Consider the following 12,018-nt stretch of genomic DNA (forward strand, 5'->3'; position numbering starts at 1 on the left):
TACAGAACGGGCACCAGCCGTGAGTTACACCATCATTTTGCAAATTTTGACAGATCGAAGAAAAAACCTTTATTTTGACCATGGGCGTTATTAAAGAAACGAAAGAGTGGCTTGAATATGGACAAGTCGACGACATGGAGTATGTGAACTGTTTGTTCGCAATATTGTATTGATGTTTAGGCGCTATTGAATGGGCTAAGTTTGTGACCCCAAATTGTCAAGACTCAAGTGCCAGCCCGTGGATCATGATTGTTGTTTATAAATTATCAAAGGTCAGAGGTCGAACTTCATTCAAACAGTATCTAGATCAGTAGATCACAGATGCATATGTGGTTTCTAAAGTATTTTAATGTTATCATTACAGAAACTGAACCTGTCATGTCTCTGATAAGCTACAATAATGCGGGTTTACGGGGAAGTTTTAAAACATTTGGACATTCATGATATTCCCTTCATTCCAATGTAAGATATATATTTGGACTGTAACCCCACAATAACATTGAATTGTTCAATAAACAAACAAAAGTTAATGGTACAAACAAATAATGTAATACCTTTTACTAATTACACTTGAAAAAGTGATGCAGATCGTCATCAGCTTCTGTCAACTTTTCACAATGATACTCAACTACCAAGTTACTTAAATAACCAAGTTAGGTAACTCTTTTTTGCATAAATTTGAAATTCTGGTAAAGGTTTTGCGTGTCAAAATCTCAGCAGATACATGTATTGCATTGGAACTTAAGACATGTGTTTCCTATTATCCAATTTTCTTCATTAATCAAGCTAGATAACTCTACCTTGAATATAATGCTAATTATTGCCCTTTATAATTTGACTTAGAAATTCTGTCAAGGTTTTGCATGTAAGCACAAATCAGTTAATAACTCACTAACTGCTTGGTGTATTGCATTGAAACTTAAAACAATCAAGTATGATACTTGATTGTTTTAAGTTTCAATGCAATACACCAAGCAGTTAGTTGGAAAACACTGATACTGTATCAGTGTTTTTCCACTTGAAAGGGAATGGTGAATTCCTTTTGATAGGGAAAAAAGGCTGAATAATAATCACTGAGAAAGTTTTTAAGGGCAGCTATTTTCTGATTTATGCATCATGTTATGTATTATCCACATTGTGTAACCGAATCTGACTTTCAACATCACTCATTTTCTTATCTTTATTCTAGGCACATTATTGAACCTGCTGTGAGCTCTTCTGATAACGAGTCTTTGACGAATGAGCCAGCCCATGTGTCCAGACGTCACAAGCCCTGTCGTTCCAAACCAGTTCATCGTGATGGAAGTGTTATTGCGCAGATCAGTCAACGCAGGAAGGGTCAGAAACAGGCTCGGCGATGCAATAATTGTAAGGACATTCAAAAAGCAATCAATGAATGACATTAATGAATAAGTCACAGTAAGTCGAAACCAATAGAAAAAAGTCTGATCTCAAATCAGGATCTTGACTCATTTTACCATATTAAATAAAAAAAATCTTCCAAGTCTTTTATTATTCTCTGTTTTTAAAAGCACTTTCTTTCATGGAATAGGTTGAGTTAAACTTTGATAAAGATTCCATGGAAGAATTATTATACAGCATTAAACTTCAATTGAGAACAACTCATTTATTTTGAGCAAAAGCTCAAGTACCTTTTTTGCTTTAGAATTATGTGAATTGGGCCAAATTTCTGCCCCATTTTCAGTAGAAAAGAAACAATGATGCCTCTGAACCACTCTGATCCTTTTTTAACCTTACATACAGTTCATGTAGACTTTAATTTACAGATTTTGTAACATTATTTTTTTGTATAGGAGCTACTTTTTAACCTCAATTTACCTTTTATATTAACCTTCACTTTGATTAAATAACCTTCACCTCGATATAATAACCTTCAGATTGATATAATAAACGCTGTAATAACTTTCACCTCGATATAATAACCTTTGCCTCGATATAATATCCTTCACCTCAATATAATAACCTTCACCTCCATAAAATTACCTTCACTTTGATATTACGTCAAATCAACAACATCTTAAGTTGTATTTCCAGTGCGAGAGCTGATCAACATGGTAGAAAGCAATGATGCAGAGTTGGACTTCAACATGTTTGAACCCTCCATGTCAGTATTTGCGGAGCTGTTTGCAGAGAAAGAGAAAATGCAGGTAGGGATGGTATCAAGTAGTTTTTCCAATGATTATTTTTGAACAATCCATGGTGACTTTGGCATATTCAATTCATGAAAAAAAACTCCTTAAGAGCTGTTGTACCATTATTTAGACCATTCAGAGGGTTCCTGCTTGGTTTTGAAAAGTTGTCACAACTTTTTCACTGGGGATGAAGGGGGCCATTTCAGGCCCCATTGTGGGTCAAGGGCAGCGTAGTTTACAATCTACAATAGTTGAATATTGGTTCAATTTTTAGCTCGACTATTCGAAGAATAAGGAGAGCTAAACTACTCACCCAAGCGTCGGCGTCACCCCTTGGTTAAGGTTTTGCGTGCAAGCACACATAGGTTAATATCTCAGCAACTAGGTATTGCATTGAGACTTTATACAATGGTACTCAACCATCCAACCTACTTAATTAACCAAGTTTGATAACTCTACTTTGCATTCAATGCCAATTATAGGCCTTTATTATTTGACTTAGAAATTCTGGTTAAGGTTTTGCATGCAAGCACACATAGGTTAATATCTCAGCAACTACTTGAGGTATTGCATTGAGACTTGATACAATGGTACTCAACCATCCAACCTACTTAATTAACCAAGTTAGATAACTCTAGTTTGCATTTTATTCAAATAATTGCCCTTTATTATTTGACTTAGAAATTCTGGTTAAGGTTTTGCGTGTAAGCACACATAGGTTAATATCTCAGCAACTGCGTGAGGTATTGCATTGAGACTTGATACAATGGTACTCAACCATCCAATCTACTTAAATAACCAAGTAAGATAACTCTAGTTTGCATTAAATTCAAATTATGGCCCCTTTTTTATTCAACATAGAAATTCTTGTTAAGGTTTTGCATGTAACCACTTTTAACTCAGTGCTTCAGCAAATACATCATGTATTGCATTGAAACTTTACACACAGGCTCCCAACCATTTAACCTTCTTATTTAATCAAGTAAGATAACTCTATCTTTCATATTTTATAATTATTGCCCCTTTATTATGCGACTTAGAAATTCTGGTTAAGGTCTTAGCACACATAGGTTAATATCTCAGCAACTACTTGATGTATTGCATTGAGACTTTATACAATGGTATTCAACCACCCAACCTAATTGAATAATCAAGTTAGATAACTGTGTTTTGCAAATAATGGCCCTTTATTATTACACTTAAAAATTCTGGTTAAAATTTTGCATGTGACCACATTTATGTAAATATCTCAGCACATCATGTATTGCATTGAAATCTAATCTAACAGTGATCCATGCATGTTTCACCAAAACTTTTCAATCCTTACACTGAAAAGCGGCGGAATAGTCGAGCGCGCTGTCTCTGTGACAGCTCTTGTTATTACTTGTATCAAGTCATTTCTATATGTGTATTATGGACCTACTGATTCTCTTTCACTACCCATGGACTGGTAAACACATACAGTTAATTAGCTTAAACAATACTTGCAATGGCAAACTTTCTTTTCAAAATTCTAAGATTGCAGCCTGGGAGATTCTTTTCCAAAAAGCGAGATAGACAAAAAGTCCAACAAAGGCCTAATAATACCATTCATTCTCGAATCTGTACATTTTGTATGTTAAAAATGCAGATGTGATTTTGAATATATTATGTAATTAGTAATTTTATTCTCAAAGTTTGCATTGACAGGCTTGGAATGACTTCATTAACTGTAGTGAGGAACAGCAGACAGCCTTCCTGACCTCTGAACCCATCACCGAGTGTAACCATGACGACCAGGGAAGTGACCTTGACTCCACAAGTGACCTTGATGAGAGCTGGGATACAGTGGATGACAAGAGAGCAAGTATGTCAATCTCCAGACAGTGTTTTTCTCCCTTTGGGGTATAGTTGTCACTGTTGTTGTGTATTTCACATGATGACTATCAATGTTATATAGCTATTTTTCATGTGATCGCAGACATCTCTGCTCGGTTAAATAGATCAGAAATTGTTACAGCATGAAAAATTGCTTGGCCTTTGGAAAGGTAAAAAGGCAATATTAATGCAACATCTTTTTGATGTTTATTTTTCATTTTAACCCTCATATGCCCATCCTCCAGCATGTCTGTCATTTCTGCAAGGATGTTTTGGAGCTATGTGAGAAGTTAAGAATTTAACAAAGGTATAAAGTAGTAAGCAGCCTGAACAATGCTAAGAACATCTGTGGCAGGGCATTCTCTGTATTGATTTGTGGCCATTCGTTTACAAATACTGGAGTTCTAATTACCTTTTAAAGAAAGTGAATAGACCAGCATAATAAAAACACATTGATCTGTCCTTGGACAGCCAAAATAAAAAACAACAACACCTGTCTTATGCAAAAGACTGTCTTTTTTGGACAAGCAATCAGGTAGGAATTTTTCAAACTGCTTGAAGTTTTTTTATGTTTATTTGCTCATCTTATTAGCTTGTTGAGGTAATGATATATAGATTTGGTGTCGTAGTCGGCGTTGTTGTGAACAATCTTTTATATTACCCATAACTTAAAAAACGTGCAAGATATTGAAATGAAACTTAGTACACATGTGGCCTCAGACAGCAAGGCCAATAACTCATGCTGTCCACTTATGTGACTTGTTTGATTAAAAAAAGACAAGCTTTGGCATTTGCCACACACCACTCTTGCTTAATAAAATGTGTGTTGGATAGATTTTAAACTTTTCTATAGTTATACCTTACAAGCCTGTGTGTTTTTAATAAACTTGTCTGAATTTAAGCTTGTACATGTAGGTTGCTTAACAAACAAAAAAATCAATGTATTGTTAAAAAGTCCAGCATCATCCTCGTGGTCATTAACACTTGGCATATTGAAAATTAAATCAATTTTTGCCACACCTCAGCAGCAGATAAAGATATTGACATGGAATCTTCTTCAGTTAACAATTAAAGTACATGTATTCATACCTGGCCGCAATTTCTGGAAACAATTTATCTCCGGTTTAACAGGATTTGGCTGAGTTCAAAATTATTGTGAAATGTTAACATTTATAAAGTTTTTAAAAGATTTTAAAATGATATTATCACGATAAGTAAAATCAAGATTAAATAAGAATTTTGGCTTAATGAAATAAGCTACTTAACCTTGTTAGGCTTAAAGGAACTCGCTCATAGTTTGTAAAATGCACTTTTTTTAATTACGAAATCAAGTGTGGCCAATCATAAGGAGTGTTAAAACAAAAATACCAAAAGCTGCAACCCTTCAGCAAATGTTGATATTTGCTCAAATATTATCTTTGAAGACCACACCTTTCAATCGTGTTAGTAACGCGGTTAAAAATTATTTACGGCTGTCGTGTTGCGTGATTGGTTGATTGACATTATCATGTGGTGTTATCAATGTATTTTTACCAGGTCAACATATCCACCACTTTTGTTAAGGTCCCGTTGGCCGTATGGACTTGCGGGTTGTTTTCTACTTTTTTCTTGACTTTACCAGCGTGTGTTCGAACCCCACTAAAACCAAAATACTTTTTTATGCTTTAACTGTATTTTTTCTGCAATTTCGATATCATAGAGTAAAATAATGATAAAATAAGTGTTTTCAGATTTATTACCGGGAAAACTGATTTGTGGTCCAAAAACATGAGTGACTAACTTTGGGCCTGGTCCAATCATTCTAGCTAAATTCCATGTTTGCTTTAATTATGTCTCTTGATCAACTTAAAAAAACAGTGAAATATCAATTTCATTTTACTGATCAATCTCTATAAACCAGAAGAAAGCACATCATAAATGTTTTTCTGTAGATTATGTCCCTTAGACTTATATGTCAACTTAGAAATACAGATGAGGATGAAGTTAAGCTCTTGTTTCTGTTTCAAAACACATTAACTGTTAAAAAACAATTGATAGACCTCCACAGTGGTGGCAGTGACTCTATTTTCTAATTAAACTGAAGTGTTATCAACTTGCGGATAGAAATACCTCTTTAAGTCCATGTGTTTGCGTATTGTTTTCAGAATGACTCTGCAGTATCTTAAAAAATATTTTCCAGGATGGATTTACATTTGTGGTTTGCAAATTCATACATTGTTTCATACATGTTTCAGGCCACCCAGGATTTAGTGCGGAGGAGTGCTTCCAACGTGTTGACAAAAACATCCGCTCCATGCTTCGACGTAGACATCGACCTATGGTAACTTATTTTGTTCTTGTTTGTGTACTTTATGCAGCCTACGTCATTCATGTTTTTGTTTTTCAAGAAAATATGTAGAGTCATTGCTTCATCCTTCTTGTTCTTCAGCTTTTTTTGGTGTGTTTTTATAATATCGTACGTTGACAATTTTGTTTAGGATTGTGCAAACTATTTAAGGATTGAATGTATAAGTATTCTGGTTCATCCTATATGGAAAGATTTGGTCAGTGCAAGGCTTGTCAGCCTCCAATTTTTCAAAACTTTTTAAGCTTAACAGGCTTAAGTAGCTTATTTCAATAAAATACCTACTTAAGTCGAATTATGATCCACGAAAATGACTTATTGTGATTATCATAAAGATTATTCAGATCTAAAGTATGGAAACTCTTAGCGAGGAAACATAACGGAAATATTGAAAAACTGAAATTGTGAGCTTAGCTTAATCCTGTTATAAGGGACTTAAATAATTTCGAGAAATTTGCGCCAGGTCTGTAGAGCATGTTAATGCAATTCAAAGATTTGATTTCTTCACAGGGTGGCTGGACTGGATGTTTATGTCCTGACTTCCAAAACCAGTGATGGGAATTAAAACAAACTTGGCTATGATTACGAACAGTCTCAAGTCCTAATGTAGACTCAGAAAAGCATTTCTATGAAGGAACAAAAACTCATTTTCTTTTCTTTTTCTTACAAAAATAGATATAAAAATATAGTAAAACATTCAAATTGTTCTACATTTTAGCAAATTTCACCATCAATGCATTGCTAGAAGGAAAGTTACAATGAAATGAAGTTCTGCAATTTTGAATCTCGAGTCTGAACTCAGACTTGAGACTGTTTGTTATCACTTTCCCAGGGCTTGTAAATAAAATCTGCACTTTGTTATATCATGTTTTTGTATTTTGGTTAAAAAATATTTAAAAAATATGGATATAAAATATTCATACTTGATCAAGAAATTGTAATTTTGATCACTGTAAAAGGCTACAAGCAATTGAAATACAATCCTTGTTAAACAGGTACCGATAATTATGAGCTACTGACTACTCTTAGGAGCATGTTGGTCATCTTTCCCCAATTTCTCAAAAAATTAAATTAAATTTAAAAATATCTAAATTCATTTAGCAAAATACTTAGTTAATCTTAGATGCTAACTTTTTTTATCATGATAATCATCAAGATTATTTGCATTAATAGTTTAAGAACTCTTCAAATTTGAAAAATTACACAAAGTATACCACAACAAAAAAACCTGACCTTGTTATAGAAAAAATACTTTTAAAATTAATTACGATAATCTACAAAAATACTTTAAAAAATAATTTCTATAATCTACCATCAATTTTCCCAGAGCAAGTTGTTCTGACCCTAAGATAATGGACTAGTTTCTTCCTGGAATTTGCCGGCTCTGCATATGTGTCACGACAATTACAGCTGACAAGATTGCATAAAAAATCTTTATTATACTAATAACAATATCACTACCCTTGTATTTTTCCACAGGGCATGTTCATGAAGAAGTAAGTGACGAGTTTCCTTTGTTGATTGGCTGATCTCCATGAATGTTTCTACAGTAATGACAGCATCTAAAACAATGCTTGTAAAACAAATACTCGTAAGTCGTAACTATAAAACACCATTGTATTTCTTGCAGGGCATGTGGGTGTAGCCTTGAAAAGAAGAGGTCAATTTGTATCAAGTTGCTGGATTTTCTGTATGTGTCAGAACTCAGAACAGATACGACAGCATGTGAAGCAAACCTTATAAAACACATCTCTATAATCTAACAATGATATTTTTCAGAGGTTAAGTTGATGCAGCTTGCGAAGGATTGAGCTAGGCTATGTGTATGTGTCATGACGATGTATCTTACAAATACAATTATATCTCTATCTTTCCCTCAAAGGCATAATGCTTTCAACTAGAGGAAGATGTTTAATGTTTCTATACGTAATTGCCATTCTCTGTGTATGTGCCGTGACTATCTATGGACTATCCATCAGTTATGAGCTCTTGTTATGAAAAAGGCGAATAATGTTAAAAAATCATTCTATTTATATCTTACAGGGCATGCTGCTGTCGTGACTATCCATCAACTTTCTGTCAGTCACTAGCTTTTGTTATGATAAATGGAATAAGGTTTAAACATCATTGTACAGTAGAAACCTGTTGGCTCGTAATCGCTTGGCTCTATTTCCTTGTTGGCTCAAACCGAACACAAAGAACCAATTTTGTTTGACTCTTTGTAAGCATAGCTGCTTGGCTCAAAATTTGTGTGGCTCGAAGTATTTTGGTGCGTCCCTGGGATATCGAGCCAACGGTTTTCGACTGTATTTATATCCCACAGGATATGCTGCAGTTGCGACTATCTATTGACCTTTAAGAGCTTTTTATTACAATTGGAATGTTTGAAACATCATTCTTTTTATATCTTACAGGGAATGCTGGTGCGTTTGGAAGAAGAAGTTGTCAGTTTCTTTACGGAGTGGCCAAATTCTGTGTATGTGCAGCGACTCTCCAACAGTTATGAACGCATGATGTTACACGCACTCTGCCAGTACCTGCAGCTCAACGCTAAAAGTTAGTACAAAAGGCCAAACTCTATGAAATAAATAAATAAAAGTAAGTAAAGCAAAACTCAATGAACTTGAAAAATTGGGACAAAATAAAGCACAAAGTTTCTGAGTAGTTTTTCCATACGGAATTGCTTGATAGTTTCTTTACTCTTGAACTCGTGGGTCTGCTGACCAAGTCTTTTTTCTCACCATGTGAATGGGGTCAGAGCGCTTTGAATTGTCAAAAAGTGACATTAAATTGTGAACAATGGGCTTATAAGAAATGGGGCTCATTACATTTTTTGCTTTGATATCTATGCTTATATACACCTATAAAAAGGATATTAAATCAGTCAATTAACAAATTAACAAATCAATGATAGAAAATATTTGTGAATATGGATACTACTTAATAAAAAAGTAGTGGATTTGAACTTGTGAATGGGGTCCAATTTTGGGCCCATTTTAGTAGAGAAAAACACAAGCTGTACTCAAACAGTCAGGTCAAATTCTGGTAGTGTTGGGTTCCAGGATTTCTGGATATTTTTTTGCAGATTTATGCTAACATCGAAAACATGAAGCAATGACAAATAATTAAAACATATCTTGATAGCAATGTCATCTGGGGCCTTATGCTATTTGAAAGTAACATGTGAGAGCCCTCTTAACCTAAGCATGACCCTAATCAAAATAACGCTATATGGCTTAAAACAGTTCATCAATAGAAATACAGGAGGAAAGGTTAAGTCTGCCTCAAACATCCACATGTATTTATCATTCTCCTGTTGAATTGAAAATCTTGGCATTCTAATTCTAAAGTTTTCTTTACCAAACTGTTGAACTGAGGTTTTCCAATATTTCTCTGTTATCATTCAATTTTATTGCAAAATAATTTAATATCTTTCTAAGTAGACACTTTTGCCTGCTTATGTTGAATATTTCTGAAGGAAGATCTAATCAACCTCCATTTTAATCATATAACTCTGTGATTGCAGGTTTTGACAGCGATGATGTACGTCAGACCGAGGTGGAGAATCCCCAACCCTCGTTCTGCAGCCCGCCCGTGCTTTTGACCCAATTTCTTGAGCACACGGCAAATCTGGGAACCTCAGGAACCTCAACTACTCAAGGGATGTCATGATCCCAATACTTTGACTGTTTTAGGGCTTGCTCCAAATTGTTCTAACTTCTGATATGCTGTAGATGAAGTTAAATTTGCATGGTTAAAATTTAAGCCTTTCTGTTTTTGAAGGAAATAGTCTTTGTGTAGTCATTGTCATCATCATCATCATCGTTGTCATTGTTCAACAGCTTTGACCTTGGCCATAACTTAAAAACATTGAAGATATTGAAATGAAACTTGGTATACATGTTGCCAGACAAAATAGAATGCACATGTTAAGCAAGGCCCATTATTCTTGCTTTGATATGTTTTTAGTTACGCCCCTTGTTTTACTGGAAGAAAAAAACAGACAAGTGTTGGCAATTGCATTGCAATACTCTGAAGCAAATTGTTTGCAAAAGTAAAATTTTCTTGAAATAAGGAAACTACAGTACGCCAAGTTGTTTAAGTTAGGTCAGTTTTGCATCAAGCCCTTGCATTGTACACAGTCCTCAATATTGTTTCTGTTGTTATCTTTTTGTAATCCGCTGATAAGCTAACATTGTATACTTTTACCTGAAATGTTCAGGATTGTTTTTCTTTGTATTCTTATTAATGATTCTCAAGTTGATTTTTCAAGTTGATTTGCTGTTACAGTTTTGCCAAATTTAAATGTTTGTACGAATAAATCCTTTTTTACACGAGTTACTAAGAATTCAAACTCAACAAAAATTTCTAACAATGCAGTACACATTTATAATATTACATGTAAGATAGATAACCATTATATGATGTACTGATATGAAATAGTTACTTCACCTACTACCTGAGTTATTGAAATTATACAAAATGAGCATGATGTGCCAGGTACATATAATTTCTATCACCAGGGTAATGGGTGAAGTATCTGTTTTGTACCATATTGTCAAGCATATCATGCAATAAGTAACGAGGGTGTATTGAAATATCTGTGTAATTAATGCACAGTAGGAACCTTGATATGAGAATTAATGCATAAACTATAGAAAACATTTGAATATGGTACAAAACCTGAAAACGCACTTATATGCTCACTACAACCTGTTCTCAAGGAGTCATTTTTCATTGTTATTTAGGCAAAAGTTTTTGTTTTTTATAATGCTCTGACATGTCCAAAAATACTGTTTGCAGGAGGGAAAATTTTAAAAAAGAAAAAAAAATTGCTTCCCTACTTAAAAAATCAATCTGGTTTAAAATGCTTTTGCTTGATATTTTAACATTCGTTGAAAACAATATAATTATCAAACTGATTTGCTGTTAAACAAAAAGGGACGACTATATTTGTTCCTGTTGGATTTTTTCTTCAAAAATAGCAAAAAATAAGGTCATTTTAAGAAAAGCTTTTGCCTTATTATTGTATGGTAATAATAAACTCCTAAATATGACTGACAGGAGTAGTTATCAATGTATGATTATTAGTGGATCTTAAATTATTATTTTCATTTTAAGAAGCTGCATGAATTTCATTTATAATCTTTCATTGACAAATCTCAATTGCACAATACATGTTGTCATGCTATAAACCTGGTTTTGATTTCCTTAACCATTAAAGTGTGAAAAATAAAAGCTGAATTTTTTTTTATTATCCGTATGCCCTCTACAAAAAAGGCGGGGGGAATTACTTTGCACATGTCGGACTATCAATCTGTTGGTAGACCAAACTATTTCTGATTGAAAACATGTGAATTCTTTAGCCTACAGTCCTTAAATTTGCTAGGTTGGTCATGACTTGCAGATATCCCTTTTGATTTTGAGCTCAGTAGGTCAGAGTCGGGTGAACTTGACCAAAAATTAGCTTGTCACATTATTGACTAGAGTTGCTAGTAAAGTGTACCTGGGCCTAAGGTCTGCAAACTTTGTAGAGGGGGGGAGGTAGTTATGACCTACAGATGACGGTCATGGTCATTTTTCAAATAATGTATTTCCTTTTTTTAAATACAATAATTTAAATGCTGCAAAAGCTATTTTGCCATTTCAAAAGCAATATAGACA

General features: G+C 34.0%; 1 protein-coding gene across 1 annotated transcript; it reads left to right on the top strand.

The window, feature by feature from the left end:
• The first annotated feature begins 17 nt into the window (after positions 1-17).
• Positions 18-11,586, top strand: LOC128215528 (R3H domain-containing protein 4-like). The gene is made up of 7 exons (XM_052922211.1): positions 18-139; positions 1,190-1,368; positions 2,056-2,168; positions 3,843-3,999; positions 6,245-6,330; positions 8,769-8,910; positions 9,881-11,586. The coding sequence occupies exons 1-7, from the start codon at positions 81-83 to the stop codon at positions 10,024-10,026; spliced, it is 882 nt and encodes a 293-aa protein (XP_052778171.1). The 5' UTR covers positions 18-80; the 3' UTR covers positions 10,027-11,586.
• The last annotated feature ends 432 nt before the right edge of the window (positions 11,587-12,018 follow it).

This window comes from Mya arenaria, chromosome 13 (genome assembly GCF_026914265.1).
Source record: "Mya arenaria isolate MELC-2E11 chromosome 13, ASM2691426v1".
Classification (NCBI taxonomy): Eukaryota; Metazoa; Mollusca; class Bivalvia; order Myida; family Myidae; genus Mya; species Mya arenaria.

Excerpts from the sequence above, each read along its gene's own strand:
- LOC128215528 (XM_052922211.1), top strand. The coding sequence starts at position 81 with ATGGGCGTTATTAAAGAAACGAAAGAGTGGCTTGAATATGGACAAGTC. Across the intron at positions 2,169-3,842 it reads CAGAGAAAGAGAAAATGCAG|GCTTGGAATGACTTCATTAA; the intron begins GTAGGGATGGTA and ends TTGCATTGACAG. Across the intron at positions 6,331-8,768 it reads GACGTAGACATCGACCTATG|GGAATGCTGGTGCGTTTGGA; the intron begins GTAACTTATTTT and ends TATATCTTACAG.